The sequence below is a fragment of the Protopterus annectens genome, chromosome 2.part1 (assembly GCF_019279795.1).
Source record: "Protopterus annectens isolate FY-2018-M chromosome 2.part1, PAN1.0, whole genome shotgun sequence".
NCBI lineage: Eukaryota > Metazoa > Chordata > Ceratodontiformes > Protopteridae > Protopterus > Protopterus annectens.
In genome coordinates, this window is record NC_056729.1 from 956649202 (window position 1) to 956671014 (window position 21813).

Consider the following 21813-nt stretch of genomic DNA (forward strand, 5'->3'; position numbering starts at 1 on the left):
GGGGTTTGAGTCCCAGCTGGAATACAGGAAGGAGGAGGAGGAGGAGGAAGAAAACCCTTCAAAACTAGTTTGTTACATCTATCAATTAGTGCCCTGGTAGTGAAACCGGCACAAATAGTACCATCTGAATCTAAATGGGCAGCATTACCTGTGTGCATCTGAATTGGGTATTTTGTGTCCATAGGAGATGCAGTTCTTGAAACCAGTTGGTTTGTCAGCCATCCTTGCATGCTAACCCCAGGAAAGGGAAGGCCCAAAAAAGGAAAACAATTAAAAAAATGAAAAAAAAAATATATTATTATTTTTAACACGAAAAGGCATGAAAGAATATCAACTATGGTAGTCAAGGATACACTAGAAATGGGTAGGAAGAGAAGGAGAAGAAAGGTGAAGTAACAATGGTACTGGAAGGAAATAATGAGGTCTTGTTAAAAATCACAGGAGGAGGACTCGACTAATAGAAATATTTACTGGAATAAAGGGAGGAAGGTTAAAGTAATTCAGAGGATAGCCACTTGAAGGAAAAAGTTCAAAAGACTCACTGTTTTACTCCAAAAATACACCAATAGCTCTAGAGCGAGAGGATCTGCATCTGAAACTATATGGCAGCAAATCAGATCTGAGGTATGTTAAGCTGGCGTTCTGAGACCCATCAGTTGAAGAATTAATGAAAATTACATCATCAGATGGAATGTAATAATCATCTCTTAAATGTAGTGTCACCAGGAAAATTGAGTGTGGAAGAACAAGTAACAGATTCTGAAGTGACATCATTTAGAAGTTAAGTATGATCACATTTAGGTCTAAGAAGAAAGATCCAGAACTGGTCTCCAATCATCTTCCTTCTTTGGCTCTAAAAACATCCTTGAATAAAAACCTTTCACAGCTTGGAAAGGAGGAAAGAATAGTTGTGTAAGAACTTAACCATAGATGTCCTTCTCTTCCATGTTGCAGTATTCTTAACCTTCGGGAGTTGCTGCCTGCAGCAACAGACATCCGGCCAGTATACCAAAGTCTTGAAAGAAGGGATATGTGCGACGTTTCATGTAGGAGCCATAAACTGATGCTAGCTATATCTGTGATGTCTGCATATACCCAATTCACAACTGGCTGCCGCACACAGAGAGCCCCCAGGAATAAGAGGAGTAAGGATAGTATAAAACCCCATGCAAGACACAAAAGTCAGTAGAAAGGGAAAGGACTCAGTTTATAATATGGTCAAAAGAGAAGGGGTGTAGTTGGGTGGGATTGAATACTGCAACATGGAAGAGAAGGACATCTATGGTTATGGAAAGTTCTTACACAATTACTCTGTGTCTTTCTATTCTCATGTTGCAGTATTCTTAACCTTGGGGGGAGTACCAAAGCACTCTAGGCAGTAATGAGGGGGGCAGGTAGGGGAGCAGAGTCTAATAATTTTCTGCCAGGAGGGTAGGGATAGGGTTAGGTGTTGGGAGAGGGGGGTGGACATGGGCAAGGGGAAAGAGTCACAGTGGAGATCCTCTATCTGGGTCTTTCTGCCTCCAAAAGGAAGAAGGTGTTGAGGTGGAAGAAGATCTAGGAGCAGACTGTTTCCTAGGTTGTCTTCGCCGCCTGCACTGAGCAAAAGAGGAATGGGAGGACTGTCTCCTGACAACGCTAGGCTTTTGGGGGTAGTTCCTATGGAATCTAGGAACAGGTGAAACCAGTAAATGTCTCAGATTCTTTGAGTGTTTTCCTTTTCCTGCAGTGACTTAAGTAACTCTGCAGAAGCAGCTCCAAAGAGTGCTGATTTATCCAAAGGGGCATCTAACAATTTAGCTTCGACATCCAAACGCAAAGGTTGGAGTCTCAACCATGAGAAACTCCTTAAGACAGGACCAGAAGCAGAGGATTTGGAAAGGTTTCAACAGCATCATAGCTGCACTTGAGTGTCTTGTCACCTGGGATACTGTGGACAGAAGGGTATTCAGCTGAGCCTTAGCTGGTGAGTCAAGCATGTCAGACAGCAGATTAGAGGCCTTGGTCATGGAATCCAGAGCAAACTTGGCCATATGAGTCTGTTAGTTAAGTGCTCTTATGGCCAAGGTGGAAGAAGTATATATCTTCTTCCCTAACCTATCCATAAATTTACTGTCTTTATCAGTGGGATAAAAGGAAGATGAAGGCAGCTGCCTTGAAGACTTGTCAACTGAAACTGCAATAACAGCAGGGTCTGCTGGTGGATTTTTGAAAAGGTACTGCCCCTTTGAAGTCACTTTATAAAATCTCTCTGGTGTCTTGTTAGCAGAAGGCTGTGACTCTGGGCTCTGGGAAGCAGCTAAGAAGGCATCCTGGAATGCTGGGAGTTAAGGCAGAACTGCAGATGGTGAGGGCTGCTCTATCTGTAGGAGTTCAAAATATCTTTTCTTGGTCTGAGAAACATCTGAGACCTCCCACTTAAAATGCTGCCTAAGCAGGAAAATAGTATCCCCAAAGGAAAAATCTTCTCCAGGGAATCGGGAGTGAGAGACTATTCTTCTTCATAAGTAGTAAAATCCTTAGGGGATTCAATACGAGAACAATAGGTCAGGGACTCATCTGAGGAGAAAGACTCTTCCGCTGATTCTTCCTGTGAAACAAGCGGTTGGCCTGACTGGGGAATCTGGGTCTGGCGTACATGAAAGGCCTTGAAAAGAGACTGAGGAAAAGGTCTCCCAAACTGGAGTAGGGTCTTTAGCCCTGTGTTTCTCCTTCTGTTTTCTTTTTAATGAAGTAGAAGGAGCAGTAGTATGCCTGGGTGCAGACATTGCAGTGGATGGCAAGGCAGCAGAAGGCCTCTCCGATGCCACAAGCCGTGGCTCCTCCTTCACCATCAGGAGCTGATGGTTGTAAAGACTCAGTGGACATACTCTGGATATTCACTATACCGGCTTCCATTTTGGTTCCGGGTAACAGCGAAATACCTGAAGTCTGGAGCGATCATGGGCTGACACTCGCCTTGAGAACCTCACCGGACCTCTGAGGTGCAGCTTGGATTGTCAGGCCAAAGTTTCTTAGCCTTCCTCCTTGGCGGCTTATCAGAGGTACCCGCTCTGCCTTCCATGCTGGGAGCCAAATGTCAAGAGATGCTGATATGCCAAATAGAGATTTAAAGCCAACAAAATACTTCTAAGGGTTTTGGGGACAAGAGATTGGCAAATATCACAAGTCATGACCTGCCATTAAACAAAAGAAACCCTGATCGTGTGTGTCCTTATGTGGAATTTGTCTTCCACAAGCACACTTTCACCTACTAGATGACATGTATCTGAAAAAGGTAAGTAAAAAAGAAAAAACCCACAAGAGTACTTATCTGAATGCAGACAGCCAGGAACAATTGTCAAAAAACGGATTGGCAAAGTCAAACAAACTTTTACTGGAGCTAGTGATTGGACGTCTGAAACACACTGCGGCAGAAAACTTCTGAATTGGGTACATGCAGACATCACAGATATAGCCGGCATCAGTTTATGGCTCCTACATGAAACGTCACATGTACCCCTGCTTTCAAGACTTTGGTATACTGGCCGGATGTCCGGTGCTGCAGGCAGCAACTCCCTAAGGTTAAGAATACTGCAACATGAAAGCAGAAGTACATTTGGTTCTATTATTCCCTGGAACAGCATGTAATGAAGGACAGGTGGAAAGAAATGAATCTGTATGGAAGACTAGGAATAACCCTCTGGCAAGGAGGAATATGCTCTCACTGCTGTCTATAAACTTGACAAATTATCCTCAGAACCTATTTATCTGGAACTATCTGTTGTTAAAGAGAAAAGTGGAGACTCGGATTTTCTGGAATGGGAAAAGGACTGCCAGGGTGGGAGGAGGGAACAAAGTCTATTAGTCAAACTGATTAGTTGGGCTGATCTTGGGTTTGGGGGTTCCTGAATTCTTTTTGGAACGCCCTTGCTATTAGGTCAAAATTGTATGAGGGTTTAGAGAATCCCTTAGAAATTTAAAATAAAAGAGGGCAGAAAAATCTTAGTCTGATTTAACTTACCGCTTCCATCCCACTTTTTGATTGTTGGACAAAAGCAGCAAATAAGTGTTGTAAAAATGTACTGCACGAGAAATTGCCAAGGAACTTGACGGTACAAATGGTGCTCCAGTAACATCATCTTAATTTCTAAACCACTTTCCCTTATAAGGGTCAAGGTAGTAGTAAACTGAGTAGGGTCAGACAGACTATCATATCAACAGTATCCAGTTCAGCCTGTAGCATCTCCAAAAGAAACCTGAGTGTTGGCATGTAAAACACCAGATGATGTGAGGATGGGAAGCATGGAAAGGGACCCGATTTGTTCAGGGAAAGAAAAAGTTGAGGAGGCAGTTAGAAGTGGGTGATTGAAAGTGAATGATGGGAAGAGTTAACAGGAACTACGTGGAATGTGGAATGGGATGATGATGAAGATTATCAAGAGGAACAGGATAAACAGAAAATTAAGAATAAATGAAGGAGATGCAGGGCTAATCTATGAGACATGATTTGATTAAAGAAGGGTTAAAGACAGCCTCAAGAGAATTTTGGGAGGTATTGGTAGACCACATAAGTAATGGATGAGAAAGAGAGTAGCAGTTTTGTTTGAGAGAGATGCGATAATATCTCCACTGTAGATTAAGAGAAATGAAGAAAACAAATAGCTGATATAATGTGGTAGGAGATAGTATGGAGAACAGAAGACAGGTGACACCTTTACATCAAACCAGGTTAATGAGGAATTTTTCAGAACATTGTTTAATGCATAGAAGAACATGGAAGGAAAAATCAGAGCACTAATACTATGAATGAGCTTGCAGTTATCTATCCAGTGATCGAGACTGGCTTTAAAGGTAGTTAGACAGGTACTTTGCTTGATGTGCAAAAGGAATTTGTTCCAAAGATGAGAGAGGCAATAGAAAAAAAATATATCATGATCATACGCTGGATGCTTAGGTCTTTAGATCTGGTGTCTGTCAGACTTTTCTATGAAGGAAGAGAAGGACAAAAAGCAGTCTTTCACAGCACAAAACAGTAAGCAAAGATCACCTTTGAGAAGGCTACATTAGACTGAGTTAAGAGGGAAGAGAGCTTTTAACCTGCCAGGTACATTAAATGGCTTAAACTGGAGATTTTATCAGTTATACATTAAATGGCTTAAACTGGAGATTTTATCAGTTAACTATATTTGAAGTCTTTCAAAGTTGTACAAGATGGTCAGATAGTTATATTCTAAAGGGGTACTGTATCTGATGATGAGTCTAATAAGGGAGGAGTAGAGACAAGCTTGGACATGCTTTAATATAAATGAGCTTAACAGATAAGCTATGCAAAGCAAAAGACTTCCAAATGACTGCTGACACATGGTAGTCAAAGAGAAATCATCATCTGTGCTGGAAACTATTTCTCTAATAAGAGTCTGTTTACAGTGGACATGCTGGCGATGTGATTAGAATAGTGGATAGGGACTTTACTGAAAGTTACTATGCTGTGCTTCTTGACATTTAGGATGTGCCCATGGCTAACATGTTAGGTACTGGTCTGATCCAAGCCCTGGTAGACAATATGGATATTAAGGGATGAATCTGACGAATGTAGTTTATTTGTAGTCATTGACAGACATTGTTATCCAGAGAAGTTGGATGCCCAGATTCACTTTTGTGATATAAACAGACTATGCCCTTAGAATACTGCTAGTGACAGTTCTGCAGCTAAAGGAAATGATCTCTTCCTGAATAATGCACATTCTGATTGCATGCCAGTTAGCTGTCCAGTGAACAATATTAAGAGTTAACAAGACTGAAGAATTTGTCTCTGATACCCACATACAGACTGGTGTCAGAAGCCTTGACAGAGATGTGGTAGGTGGTATGAAGAGAGTGACACTTATCAATGGTTTCTATGACATTGCAAAGAAATCAACTGGGTTGAGTAGAGATAACCTGCTATAAGCAAATGTATTAGGCAAAACAGTTTTGGAGGCTAATTAGTTTTAATTACTACAGCAAAAATATGTTTCATGTTTTTACAAAAAAACACTAGTAAGTAGTAGGGTTTGAGAGCTGAACCTGTCTCAACTCTCTCTCTTTGTAACTCTTTCCAGCTCCCCCATCCACTGGAAGTATGGTATCCTCTGACAGTGGTGCCTCACTGTCTGCCTGGGTACTACTACTCACCTCTGCCCTTGCAGTCACTCTGTCCAAAGGAACATCAGTACCCACCAGCAGCTGTGACTCACCTTCAGTCTCACTGCTACTGGGTAGCTCCCTCTCTGAAGTAGCCACATCACCAGTCTTGACTTTAGATGTGTGGTCTGTCTGGGTATCCCTCAGTCTACCACATCCACATGCCTGTCTCTAAGTCTGACTGTGTCACTGCATGCACACAAGGTACTGCATTATCAAAATCATCCCTATCAAGACATCTGCAGAAATATCCTCAAACACACCTACTTGCTTGCTTCCTTTTCCACCCTCCCACTCAAGGTGAACTCTGGCCAAAGGCATTTGGAATGGGATCCCTCCTAAAGCTCTGACTGGAGTGGACTGCCCAAGCAACTGCTCCTCTTCAACCACTGCAGGCTTCACAATGGTTATATCAGAGGCTGTGTCTCTCTTGGCAGTCACCTGCTGTCCATCCACCAAGACTGGATATAAACTCTGATGGTAGTGTGCTACTCCTGATGTCTCCAGACAACTTACCACTAGCATTCTGTTATTCCCACTTGCTAGCTCCCTCACCATTTGTTCCTCACCTTGCCTCCATGGATATCTATATACTACATGGCTCCACTGGTTACATATTAACATTTAACCCTTGATCCTAGCCATGTACCTGAACTAGTGGCTTCCCCTGTTAGGGATGGACTCTGTTGGGGTGCTGTAAGCTGTCCACCATGGGCTCCCTTATATACATGTGCAGCACTGGGTATCCCTTTCCTGTGCAGTGATGCCCTGCTTGCTAGGTATAGGTCTCTCTTCTTCCCCAACTCATTTGCAGAGTTGCATTCCCTGTCTGCCAACCATATTCTCATGTCCTCAGGCAAAGTGCTAAGGGCCTGTTCCCTTACCAAAATGTCTGCCAGCCCTTGAAAAGTTGTGACCTGACATCCAGTCATCCACCTATGAAAATAACTGCTTAGTTCAGGAATATAATAATCACATACACTTTCATCTGCCTTGTGTCTATGGTCACAAAACTTTGTTCTGTAAGCTTCAGGTGTTAACTTAAAACACCTGGATAATAAACAGGGCTTCACATCAGTATCATACAATTTAGAAACAGTTACAGCTTTACCATGGAGTAAGTGGCTGAGGAACTGTTCCCACAGCCCTCGGTCAGCATTATATTGTTTGCATACTCTTTCAAACATATGAGTAAAACTATCAAAATTATCACCTTCTCAGTACTGAAGAAGAAGTTTACTGCTCTTTACTGTTTCTGGAGTATGGTTACTACCTTCTCCATTACCTTCATGACCCTGGGAATGAATCAGCATTTGTTTTTCATGTTGCCTCTGCCTCTCTCTTTGACTACCAGATGTCTTAGTCTCTCTTTTTCTTCAGCCCACAAATGCCGCAGTACCTCTGATGACTATTTCCAAATGTTTGGCCTACAGTTCAAGTCTCTAACTCTAGATGGGTTTTTAAGCCCTCTGAGGAAAAGTTAAACTGTCCTTTTTCTGAGAGCTGCAAGTCTCTATCAACAGACAGGTTATCTTCCTGACTGCTGGTCTGTGCTGTTGCTGTGATTAAGCCTGCAATCATTTTTCCTTTAGTCAGGCTGGCATGTCCCAGTCCTTTGGCTTGGCATATCTCAGTCAACTAGTTCCTCGTCAGCTTGCCATAATCTTCAGCCGACATTCTTACCTGCTCTCCCTGATGAGCAAAACTAACAAAAAGTAAATAAATAAAACCATTGTGATATGAAACTCTGAATGTCTACTATGTGGTTGCTTAAGAGTACAAGCACCTTATTTAGTGACTACTGCTTACAGGCTACAGGTGTTCAATATCCACACCACTGCTCAACAATATGCGAGTATATGATGATCCCACCACTGCCACTAATTAATATGTTGCTCACCACTGCTACTGATGGTCAGCAATATGTGATGTCCCCATGCTGGGCCAGTATTCAAAGAGCCTGTCCACTGACACTGCAGAGGGATGTGCACTTGGAATACAAATGGATACATTCAGTATTCCAAGTGCACGCCCCTATCTAGTGTCAATGGACAGGCTCCTTGATTACCGGCCCAGCATGGGCCAGTAATCACAGAGCCTGACCACTGACACTGGAGAGGAACGTTCACTTGGAATAAAAATGGATACACTCTGTATTTCCAGATGCAGACCTCTTTGCATCAAGTATAATTTCCCTTAAGGGAACACACTCAGCTTGGAGTCTGGATGTCTCTCTATCTCTCTCCCTCCAGGTCCCAATAAGACTCTCCACAGGTACAGTTGTAAGGTTAGGTCCTCAGCCAAGCATCCAAGCCATGTCCTCCAGCACCCTCTTTGTACATAAGCCCAGTGCTTCGTGCCCCTGCCCCAAGTAGCTGACACACACACTCTAAGATTTAATTTTCACATACACACACACCTGGGAAAGGCTGGCATAGGTGCCCGCTCTACAAACTTTGCCCAAATTATAAGGTAGTTATCACTGCCAACAGTCAGTACTATAAGGCTCTTAACAAAGGGTTTTCGACTATACTGTATAATATTAATACTAATACAAATGGTAGTAGTTCACCAAGATGGCTAGGCCTTTTGGAGTGGCCCACACAGTGTCACCAAATAAATAAATATAAGCACTCTCAAAGGTTAAGTACTTTCTACAAGGATCAGCCACAATAAAAGCTTTAAATATATTTTATAATAATAAAACAGCATGAAAATACTGAATACATATATTCACAGTAAACCGCTGAGTTCAGATCATAGGAAATATTAAAAAGAACACTGATGGACATCTAAACTAAGCTTTACTATATTCCTGACTGAATCTAAGAGAATTTTACTGTTCCCTAGTTAAATTACTTGCTACCACAAGGCAAGATGGTGTGGGTGAGGGTCTTTCTAGTTAGGCATCCCAAACAGAATATTCAATACTCTCAGATTTATCTTTGTAATATCTAAAATATCATTTCCAAGAGGGCTCACAGAATGACTTCATCTGGTCATCTGACTCTAGGTTCTCACAATATTCCACTTTTAAGCTGAGACAGGAAGTTAGCACAGACTGCCACAATACACATCTAAATATTTATGGCAATGCCTGGGGCTTCCCCTCTTTTAACTAAGCTAATGGGCAAAGGCTCTTCCCCAGACCCGTCATCTCTGGTCCTATTCAGCACTGTGGGGTGCCTTTTAAGGGTTTAACAGCTTATTTACATTTCCCTTATTTTTCTTAAAGTTAATCTCTGCTGTGTCAGTATCCTCTATTAAAACATATACATTTAATTCAGCTACAATAATAGATGTACATTTCTCTTCATTTCAGCAGGTTGCACTGTTGATACATTTCAACACAAGCAAAACTCACAAATACATTTTCAGCACAAATATCTGTACAAAATCAGTTTGATATACAAATGACATGCAGTTCTAATACATTTGTAACACAGGCATCTTGTATAAATCAGTTTTATATTCAAGGGATATATCATTCTTTACAAAACTCCAGTTGGCTATGCTGGCACTTGCCCATATCATCACAGCTGTTACAGAAGGAATTTCTTAAGCCTTCAATTCCTCCAGTTCTGTTAGCTTTGGATGATGTGTGCATCCCTGCCTCTAATTTTCTTGACAACCAGCCTGCTTCACCTAAAAAGGCATATAAAATGTATAAAGTTCCTCAGACTTTTTAAGTTTTTATACGCTCTTCCCAAACCTGACCCAGCAGTTATAGCTTTACTTAATTCTGCTGCTGCTAAACAATTAGTTAATTCCTATTCTGCTCTTTCTGATCAGGATGAGATTATTAATGGGTATGGGATAGTGTTGTATGCGACCCCAGCTGTAATTTTCCAGAATTCTGAATTGTCAGGCTCACATGACAATGTTTATTCTGACTAATTTTGGCAGTATGAGGAATGTTTGGGCTGCAGTTTCTTCTTGTGAGGAAACATCTGCTTTAAATTAATCAGTTTCTTCTACTGTACTAGTCACTACTCTCTCTTTACGTTGTGTGTATGACTTAGTTGATAATTCTTCCAAGTCTATGGCCTCTGGCACTTTTTCAAGGAACCTCCAATCCCAAGGACAGTCCAACTAATCAGTTTCACTATTTAAGGTACTTTGCTCTCTCCTCCGACCCTGGCAGTTCTTTTATAACTCCTAAGAGAACCATCAGCATTTTTTTCAAATATATCTTGACACTGCTTTCTTCTAACTAGCTATTTACTTGTGTACCCATACTTCCAGTTTTAGAGTAGGTTTCTGTCCCTTTTTTGTTTCCGTAGTAATTGCTTTGAAAGCTACAGAGACCTGCAGACATTCTTAGGAGGCTCAAGCAACTCTGTGATTTTAGTGTATAACCTATTACGTAATAAAAACAAAAAAAACTCTATCAGAAAGTATACAAGTCTGTTTTATCTAAGTAAGAAAGAGACAGTTAAGTTTTAAGATATTTGCCAACTGCAAATTTTACCCAGAATGTTGTTGTGTCTTTCGGCTTTTCCCGGTTAGGGGTCTCCACAGCGGAACTCCGGTCCGTTAATGATTGGCAGTGGATGTTTATGTGCCCAATTGCTAGCCCTGACGCACAACCTTCAATGAAGGTACGCCCATTCACGCATGTCTCCACACAGAAGATGCTCTAGCTGAGAATCGAACAAGACAACGACTTACTGTGAGGCGACAACGCTACCACAGCACCACCACCGCAGTATATAATCAACAAAAGCATTTGCGGTGGAAAATTCACTCAAGTTACCAAAAGTTTTAAAGCAGCAAAAAAAAAAGTTAGCACTTACCAGCAAGGGAATGCTTATTGAGAGTGGTAGAGTTACACTAAGAGATGAGAATTATATTCATTCAACTCAACTGCTGTGGAAATTTGGCTACAGCAAGGACAACCTATCCACATATATATTTTTTTAACTTGGTAAACCCACTAGACACAAACCTCTTTTCAGGGGAGATCCAAAAGCACTTTCTGGTTAAGTGACTTACTCGATTCACACAGCAAGCAAACTGGGACTGACAGACTCAAACTCTGGACTAAATGATGAGGGTCATTAGCCTAGAGGATTAAGAATATGAACTTCCAAACTGCCAGGCAATAACAGTGAGAAGCTAAAGTGTTATGAATACTGCCATAGAATTCCTACATGATGACAGCACTCATCTTTAAATGCAATGCAGCTTTTTATAAAGTACAAAATTATTTCAAAACAATTTGTTTCAACAAATACAAAATACATACTTCTCGGCCCATGAGAAATCACAATTAGGTTTTCAACTGGTTCAACAGCTACTGAATCAGGAACATCTTCTATCAACTGTGAGAAAAAAATTCAGATGTTAAGTTAGATAACTGTAAAAACAAACATGTTAGAACAAAGTCTGACAGTAAAAAAACATTTTTGATACAACAGAAAACAGTCACACCAAAATGAGAGTTCACATCAGCTTAGAATAAATAATTTGGGGACCCTACCAGTAGTACAGGTAGGGTCCCCAAATTATTTATACTAAGGTGTCTCTCTTATGAATCACACAAAAATTTGAACAAGTCACTTGAGGTTAATTACCCATGAACTAAGGGATAAGCTAGGAACTAAACATTGTATTTATGGGATAAAATAAAACATTTCAAGGTTTTACTGGAAAAGCTCACTCAGACTGCCATAGACAATTGTGAGGGAAAGTTTCGATTTCTTGTACTCTATATTGCTATATTGCTTTTTACTGTTTCGGATATTGTGGTATAGTTTCATTACACTGTACAGTGGATATAAAAAGTGTACACACCTCTGTTAAGATGCCAGGTTTTTGTGATATAAAAAAATGAGACCACAATAACTAATTTCAAAACTTTTCCCACCTTTAATGTTTATTTTATTTATTTATTTATTTATTTGCAGTTGGTTTACCAGGATAGTCCATTGGGCCAAATGAACCCGTTTTCAATGGAGTCCTTGGGAGAAAAGCTCCAAAACTAAAAAGGTTACAATAGGTTGTTCTTAATAGTTGCACAAATTATACACTTATACAAAGGTTAAAGATACAGAAAAATAATTTGCAAGTAAATACTTAGTAGATAATACAGACTAAAAGGAAATTTAGCATGAAAATATTGAGAAATATTATCATATTCGGAAGCAAACACTTACGGGGTGTGGCTTAGAGCATTATTTCCAATTTTCATAGGGATAGTAATATGTAAGAGTTAGGGGTGAATAACAAGGAGAGTTGCAGGAGGAAACAGAGGAAGGAAGGAAGATTTAATTTGCAATTAATATGTAAGAGTTAGGGGTGAATAACAAGGAGAGTTGCAGGAGGAAACAGAGGAAGGAAGGAAGATGGAATTTGCAAGAGTAAGTTATGTGGGATGGGAGCAAGAGCATTCCCACTGGGATACAAGATGTGAATGAAGAGATCTTTTAAAAATAAAATGGCTGTGGGTGGTGCGAATGGAAGGTGGTAGGGAGTTCCAAAGGTGTGCAAGGCCATAAGACAGACGATTTTTTCCTGGGGGACGAGTTGGTTTATATACTTCTAACAGATTTTGATTGTTGGATCGTAATACTCTATCAGGAAGGTGCATTTTAAAAGATGATGAAAGGGAGGGACAGAGGGAAGGGTTGAAAATAAGCTTATGTGCAAGATTTAGTTGAATATATGTGAGATAACTGGGTAGCTCTAGCCATTTCAGTTTTTGGAGAGAGGAACAGTGGTGTGTGGAGGACTTGTAGTTGGTAGCGAACTTGGCAATTTTGTTGTAGCAAGAGGAAAGTTGTGTTTTTAGAGAGGACTGTAGATTAGTTAGGAGTGGAGCTCCGTAGAGAAGGGAGGGGATGAGAAATGAAGTAGAGAGGGTGATTTTGGTAGCAGGTGTCAGATAATGATATTGTCGGTAAAGCATACCTAGTTTTTGATGGGTTTTTTTGATATTTAGCTGTAGGTGAGAGTTGAATTTGAGCTGGCTATCAATTTGGACCCCAAGTAACTTGGTCTCTGACACCAGTTCCAGGGGTACATTATTTTGACTAGTGATGGAGAATGTGTTTATATCGAAATACATTGCCTTAGAGGGGGTAAATAACATTAATTTAGTTTTAGAGGCATTGAGTGCTAGGTGATTTGTTTTCATCCATTGCTCAGTGGTTGTAAAGGCATCCTGAGTCAGTTTTCTGAGTGAGGGGATAGAAGTGGCAGAGCAAATAATAGTAGAATCATCAGCATATTGGATGATATCTGAGAATGGGATAGAGTTGTGGAAATCATTTATAAAAATATTAAAGAGAAGAGGACCCAGTATAGAGTCCTGGGGTACCCCAGTGGGGGTATTTAGAAATGAGGAGGTGGCCTTTTTCCATTTGACTGCTTGATACCTGTTAGATAAGTAGCTGGAGAACCAGTTCAGAGAGGAGGGAGATAAGTTGAGTTTTGAGAGTTTAGTTAATAGCAGGCTGTGGGAGATAGTGTTGAAGGCCTTGGAGAGGTCGAGTAGTAGGGTAGAAACAATTTGGCCAGAGTCTCGTGCTTTATTTACAATTTCAAGGAAGGAGAGGAGGGCAGTCATAGTGCTATGATTTGGTCTGAAGCCGTGTTGTGTGTGAGTTAGTAGGTGATTATCTAAGAGATGTGGAAGGAGTTGTAGTTGGATGCATTTTTCTAGGAGTTTAGAGATGGGGGACAGAATAGCGATGGGGCGGAAATTAGTAACATTGTTGTTGTTGCCACCTTTATGTAAAGGTATGATAAAGGCCTTTTTCCAAATTTGAGGTACCATACATTCTTGGATAGAACAGTTGATTAAAATGCTAATGGGGTAGGAGATTGCTTCAGCAGCTTTGCTAAGAAAGTAAGAAGGGATATTATCAGGAGCATTAGTGCATGGCTTCAGTTTTAGAAGGAGTTTCTTTATAGTAGAAGTGGGTATAGGTTTTAATGAGAAAAAAGGAGAGTGTGAAGAGGGGGAATTAGGGGCAGAAGAAGATAATGAAGTAGTTGGAGTAGGAGAAGGAGAGGAGGGACGAGAGTTAGTAGATGGGAGTGAGGATGTAGTAGCAGTGCATGGTAGAGTGCTGGTGGGGGAGTATTGGAGTATGTAGTGGTGTTAGAGAAAGATGATGTTAATTTGGAAATAGAATCAATGAAAAAAGAGTTAAATTGGGTAGCCAAATCTAGGTCAAGAGCGTTTGGGTCTGGGGTAGGGGTATCTGGTTTACTGGGGTTAAGGAGAGTAGAGATACCTTTCCAGAATTTCTGAGGGTTTGATTTATTATTGTTTTGGAGTGTGGAAAAGTAATTCTGTCGATCGGAGATTATGAGCTTTTTTACCTTATTTCGAAGTATTTTATATTCATTATGGACTAGGGGGGATTTTTTTTCTGGTAGTGTGCCCAGACTTTATCTCTGTGTCGCATAGATGCTAGCGTGCTTTTGGTTAGCCAAGGGGCTGTTTTAATTTTTATTCTTTTAGTCCTTAAGGGTGCCTGGGAATCAAGTAGTTTTAGGAATATTGAGTTGAAATGGGAAACTGCGTTATCTAGAGATAATGTTTTTAGACAATTCCAGTTAATTGCTTTTAGAGAGTTTGAAAAGGTTGTTGGGTTAAAGTTTTTTTGGTTACGGATAGTAATATAATTATGGGTGCGATGCAGGGGTGATGGGAGTCTATGAGTGAAGATGGGTATATGGTCACTGAGAGGATCAGGAAGAGTGCCACTGTCAGAGAAATAATGGGGATGAGAGACTAGAATACAATCTAGAATACTGCCGCTAGAAATGTTTTTTGAGGGGTATGTCACATTGTTGATTAGCTGTGAAAAATTGTAGAGGTTCATATTATGGTGGTTTTTATGAGACTGAATGGTGGCCCAGTTAATATTCATATCTCCTAAGATTATAGTTTCATTGTTAATATTGTTGGAGAGCCAGGAGAGGATATCTTCAAGTGTAGAAATATTATCCCTGGGGATGTAGATTGAGGCTATACATATGTGTTTATGTAGGTTAACTTGGAGTAAGGTGAGGAGTAGTTCAGCATTTTTAAAGTGTGGAATAGGTTTGTTATAGGGGGTAACTGATAATGAGGATGCGTATAGGAGAGCTACTCCACCTCCTTTTTTATGGGACCTGTCTTTTCTTATGATAGAATAGTTTGGAGGAATAATTTCAGAGTCTTTTGTATGGGGTTTTAACCATGTTTCAGAAATGGTTAGGATGTCAGGATTATTATGTATGAGCCAAGCATGGAGGTTTGGGACTTTGTTGACTATACTTTGGGCGTTAGAAGTAAATAGTATGGACTTGTCTGCAGTAGAAGATGTGGAGGGGCCTGGGTTGGGATGGATGTTACCTGATAATTGACTGAAGATTAGATGTAAGAATGGATTAGTAAGGTAGTTGGACAGTTTAGTAAGAAGACTGGGTTCTGTTGTGAATCTAAAGAATTTGCTAGTTGCTATGGGGGTAAAATGTTTCTGAGAGGTGATAAGTTTGTATGAGAAAAATAGGAGGTTATTTATAGGATACAGATGTGGAGAAATAGGAGTGTGTGAATATGGTAGGGGAGAGTTTAGGTGGTTGGTAACACGGAGGGATTGTGAGTGGTATGAGTTAAGGGGTTGGGTGAGGTAGTAAAGGTAGGATAAATTAAGAATTATTAGAAGTAAAAAGGAGATGAATGAGATTTTTGAAAGCATAATGAAATGGGGAGTATATAAAGTTGAAATATTGTTGATGAAGTAAATGTGGTTCTAAGGGAGATATATGTATATAGGGGCTGTTAAGGACTGAAATAATAATATAAGAGTGGAGAGTTGTGTTTAGGAGTGGAGAGGGAGTGGTTAGGGAGTGGGAGTTGAGGGTAAAGAGGAATCCTATTGGCTAGGAGGGATAGTCTAGGAAGTTAATGAAGGTTAGTTTGGGCGGGAAAATAAGGGAGTGGTCTTCTTTAGAGAATATGTGATTGATTGGAGTAGGATGGAAGTGGGTGTGGTTATGGGGGGAATATAGGTAGGGGTGCTGGGGGCGGGTGGAAATAGGGGGCAGGGTAGGGGAGCGGAGTGAGCCCGCAGGGCGAACGGAGCGGGTAGAACCAAAGAGGGCTGGAGAGGATCAAGAACCTATCAGTGTGCAGGGGGGTAAGTTTGCTGAAGGTAAGTAGAGGGGACCTGGATGTGTTGGGAAGGAGTGGGCTAGGAGAGTTTAGGAGACAGAGTGAGGGAAGAGATGTTAGAGCATAGAGTGGGCTAAAGAGTGTAGGAGAAATAGAGTGAGGACAAAACATAATTACATACAGCCACAGCTCACAGAATCTACATAAGGCAAACCACTACACATCCCAACATTCTGGTCATTTGAAATTTCCTTGTGTGACACACTGATGTCCCTCTCACCAGGCTGAGTAAGGAGAAAGTCATGGTCAGTTGCTTACCATAGGCCAGGATCCACCATGTTACGCATGCAAGCAGGTCAATGGAACCCAAATACCAGTATGACTCAGTCAGGGTCCATATGGGTGTAAATGGCCTGAGATGTACCTCACTAGACTATATTAAGAGAGACATCCTAGACCTCTCGGAATATGTGTCCCAGGCCAGTATAAGCATAGCATTGAGCAGCATTCTACTTTCTCCTAGGATGATGCCACAATATGAACAGAAGATAACTGACTTGGCTAAATTTCTGACGTTATTCTAAGGCTGCTGCAATATTTGTTAGAATGGAAGGAGATGGTCATCAGACCATGCTGCTTTGCCAGGGATGGTCTGCACCTTGGGTCTATGTTAAATGTTCGAACATCCAAAATGTCGAACATTACATGGTCGAGACCAAATGTTCGACATTTGGATGTTCAAACATCAAATAAAAAAAAAAAAAACACTAACAGCGTAGGCAGGGGGGCAAGCCCCCCTGCACCACCCACATGGAGGGCTGCACCCCCCCACACCCCCTACTTATATATACCAACTCCGAGACCGCACTTCAGTGCAGAAAAGAGAAAATGTCCCTATGAGCACCGTACGGTGCCGTTGGAAGTCCATCTTCGAACACTCAAAATTTCGAACATTTGGTCTCGACCATGTAATGTTCAAAATTTTGAGCGTTCGAAGATTTGTCAGGTACCCTGCACCTCTCCCCTCTAGGCTTTCAAATATTAGCTAAAACATTGTCCTTTCTCATATTGCCTTTTTCAGGCAATGCCAAACTGAAAACACTTCTGACACAGCAAATTAAAAACAAGAAAATCTAAAGGTGTTACTGCTCAATGTTAGACATTTACAAAAGAAAACCTACAAGCTCTCTCCACCTCAGAGAATGATGATGTCTGTGCAGTCATGGAGACATAGTTTAAAGTCATGGAGAACACCCTGGCACTGCAAGGCTTGAATGCATTCCACATATTTAGAATGGCTGCTACACAGGAAGGACTAAAGGTGGAAGTGTCCCAAATTACATCAAAAATACATATACCTGGTCAAACAAGATGATGTTCTTGAGTTTCTCCATGTTCAAATAACCATAGGCAAAATCCCATACCACTTACTTGCAAGCTATAGCTCCCTCTATGACCCAGGACTCCAATAAGGCATATTTAAGTTTACTGGAAACATTCACCATCCAACCCAATACCATGTTCATGGGCGACTTTAATTACCCCATTATAAACTGGGAATCATATAAGACACCAAATGTGCATGCACAAAGATGCCTGGATTTTGTGAACACAAACTCCCTGAGCCAAACTGTTAATATGTCAACCAGCGGTGCAAACATACTGGATCTGGTCCTCACTAATATGGCTGAGTGCTGCACATCTCACTAGTGTAATGTCCTCTCTGGTAAGATTAGGCCACAAAATGGTCCCCTTTGAAGTAAAAAAATAAAAGCCCAACTCCAGCTAACCCTGGAATGTTCAGGGACTACGTTAAGACTTACATCCTACTATTAAGTGATAATCTGGTAAAATGTCAAGACCCACTAAACCATGACAACACTTCTACCTAGGTGGAACTATTCACAAAACCCTACACAAGCATGTTAATAGCTACACAGAGAGCTGTACTGATCAGGAATATGTACAGAACTAACAAAAACATGCTACATTTGTGGAATTACATTAATAGGCTGTATAACAGAAAGAAAAAAACATGGCAAAAATTAAGAGGTAATACACCCAGCAACATAAAAGCACTCTCAAACTAAACAAGAAAGTTAGAGGGCAAATTAAAGTCCATCAAAGCCAAATTTCACATAAATTTGGCCTAACAGGACAAGGACAACTACAAGCCATTCTTTAGCTATGTCTGCAACCTCAGAGGCAATACACATACAAAACAATGTCATGGCCAAAGTCAGAAAGAACAACTCTTATAAGAAAAAGAGCTCACTAATAAATCTAAACAGGTAACTAAGAGGACTAATTAAATCCAACAAGGTTGATTATGAGGTCAAGTGGCTTCTCAGGCTAAAGACAACCACAAGGCTTTCTACAACTATGTCTGAAACCTGAAAGGTAACATGCAACAGTGTGTTAAACTGATAGCAAATGGCATCACTTTAATTGAGCACAGTGGCATAGCAAATCAGCTGGCTGACAAATTCAGATCAAACTTTACTCTACTGACCCCCCCCCCCCGCCACCTATTGCGAAATCCTTACCAGCAAGGATGACTTGAGTCACTTTTCAACTACAGTCTCAAAAGAGGCTACTTACCATGCGAATGTAGGATGGCAGCAGTTACTCCCTTCGCAAGGGTGGACCATCAACCAATCTCAGAACCTACAAACCCATTAGTCTGACTAATCTAGTATGTAAAGTTATGAAATGAATCATCATGGAAATGATCAACAAAGACATTGGCAACCTAAAGAGACTGGAGCAATCTCAGTTTGGTTTTGTCAAAGGGAAGTCATGCCTACTCAATCTGGTAAACTTCTTTGAGAAGGTAACCAAGGCAATGGATGAAGGGAAAATGGTGCATACCACCAATCTAGACCTGGCTAAGCCATTCAACATAATACGCCACTCAGGTATTGTGGATAAAATCACCAAATTAGGCATAAATCTCTACACAACTTTCTGGATTGTCAGCTGGCTCACAGACAGGACCCAAGAAATCCAGACTGGTAAGACCACCTCCATCAAGAGCAGGCCACAAGTGGAGTACCACAGGGCTCCATGCTGGGCTTACTCCTGTTTGGCATCTACTTCTCAGAGATCAACGCTAATGTCAAGGGCCTCTGGCTCATCAAGTTCACAGATAACTACAAATTGGGAGCTATCAAATTCCCCCCCATGACACTAACATTTTGCAAGAGGATCTAACACAGACAAATGACTTGTGCCAAAGCCATAGATTAAAACTCTATGCAAAGAACTGCATTACAGTGCCTTTAGGGAAAAAGTTTACTCAAGCAAATTACTCCATTTATAAGACACCCCTAAGAGCTGACCCAGTAGAGATCTGGGAATATATGTAGACAATAATAGGGCCTTTGACCAACATGCAACCAAGGTATTAAGAAAACCATTCTATGCCACTCAATAACGGTATGTATGCCAGGTCCAAGGAAGTTATAGTACCACTCTTCTTGTCCCTTATCAGACCCATTATTGAGTACAATGCCCCTTCGGCATGTGCCTGACTAGGCCTATGCAACATTTGGAATGCCCACAGAGGCTCCTCACCAACAAAATTCAGGTATTAACACACTCTTCCATACTGACTGCCTTAGAGCTCTGTCTCTATAGTTGATCCCCTACAGGTTGCTGACAGGCAATCTGTTCTAGGTATATAAAAGCCTCCTTAGATTCAGTTCTGCTGTTGCTTTTGCAAATCTGCAAAACAAGCAGCACCAGAAACATTAGCTCCAGTGATTTGAACTTTGCTTTTGATATAAACAGAACATGCTGGCGAGACAGATATGTGACTCAAAGGATCCTTGTTCTCTGGAATAGGCTCCCCATCCATGTGAAGGAGATTCCATTCCTAATACTATTCAAATGTAACCTCGACCATTGGGTGAGTAATCATAAATTCCTCCCTGAGTGAGCTCACATGTCTTTTATAGACAGAGAAAAATGGTAAACATTTGATAACATACCCCCGGCAATATAATTTTTAGCAAATGCCTAATTAGCATACTCCTAACAAACATAATCCCCCATTAATATGCACATGTTATCAGGTGATGCAATTGGGTTGGGTTGCAAGGCTAGGCTTATAAAGGCCCTGGTGATCATTAGCCTATTATATATCTATGAACATATGAACAATTGTGTGCAGAGCTCGTTGTTAATGGAGCTACCTGCACTGAGCTAAAATGGAGAGATGATGAAATCAGCAAGGAAAGTTGAGTAGTACTGCCGGAACTGAATTAATCGAGTCTTGGTGAATATCTTCAAGTGGTGAACCCTATTTTCAGAAAATCTCACCAAGATGACACTGATATATATAGCATATAACATACGGTTTACTATCAAAATGTTGAACGACACTTACACGGATTTTTGTATCTCATAATCACATGGGCGACTGGTGAAAACAGTGAACCAAAACCTTCCAAGTTCATTAAATTGAAAGAAAGGATGTGACTGGCTCCTGTAAAATCACCATTGACTTGAACGGTGATTTTAAAGGAACAGTTAAAACTGGTTCGAATGTCGAACGTCGTTTTTACCACTTTTGACATATGGTAAAAACGACATTCACAAATTCAACCAGATGAGTCAATTAAATGACTCAAATATGTTGTGTTGTTCAACATTTTGATAGTAAACTTAGCACGTATCATAGAGAAAGGTAGGTAAAAAAATTAAAAAGATAGCTGGGTGCACAGGTTCAAGGATATACAAGTGCCCAATCCTGGTGTATGCACTGGCACCAAGAGTGGAAAGAAATGGCAGTGTAGAATCCTCAAGACATGGAAGCATTCCTACAATGAGGTTAGACCAGGCTCAGGAGGAGGATGTAAAAGAAAGTAGTAGTTCCACAAAAAAAAAAAAAAAAAAACTGACAGGCCAAAAAAGAGCAATAAAGAAGACAGAGTGGAATATTGAGGATAATGAAGAAATTAAGTATTACTACTATAATGCAAGAAACCCAGAATTTCCAGATGAAATATATTCAAAAAGATTAAGAGAGAATACAAAAAAGAAAAAAAAATACACTTGCACAAGAAAAACTGTCAAAAGCTTCAGATATAAAATTGTGTTCATTAATACAACAGATTAATGGAAATGATTATGTAGCCCAGGCCGGTATGACCCTGACCCTGAGCAGCATCTTACCCTCACCAAGAATGATGCCACAGTACAAAGACAAAATGATCAGTTTTAACAATTGGCTTAATTACTGGTGTCAGTCTAAGGGGATCCAATGTCTGTCTGCTTGGGATGACATGCTTGACAAGCCACGCTGCTTCGCAAGGGATGGCTTGCACCTGTCACCCCTGGGCTTCCTGATATTGGCCAAGGCTCTTGCCACCCCCATAGTGCCTTTTTTAGGCAAGGCTCAAAAGACAAACCTACCTCCCTAGAAAACACAAGTGGAAAAAAACTAAGGGTAATGCTGCTCAATGCCAGAAGTCTAAACCTCAAGATGCATGCTCTCGAAGCCCTCCTCAGTATGGAGAACATTGATGTCT

The 21813-nt window shown here is 40.8% G+C and overlaps 1 protein-coding gene across 1 annotated transcript in view; it reads right to left on the reverse strand.

Annotated features, from left to right (window-relative positions):
* CC2D2A (coiled-coil and C2 domain containing 2A) overlaps positions 1-21813 on the reverse strand; it is a 3655067-nt gene that overhangs the window by 3533957 nt on the left and 99297 nt on the right. The window contains exon 3 of the mRNA XM_044062582.1: positions 11414-11489. Within this exon, the coding sequence (XP_043918517.1) occupies positions 11414-11489 (76 nt within the window). The remainder of the gene's footprint in view (positions 1-11413; positions 11490-21813) is intronic.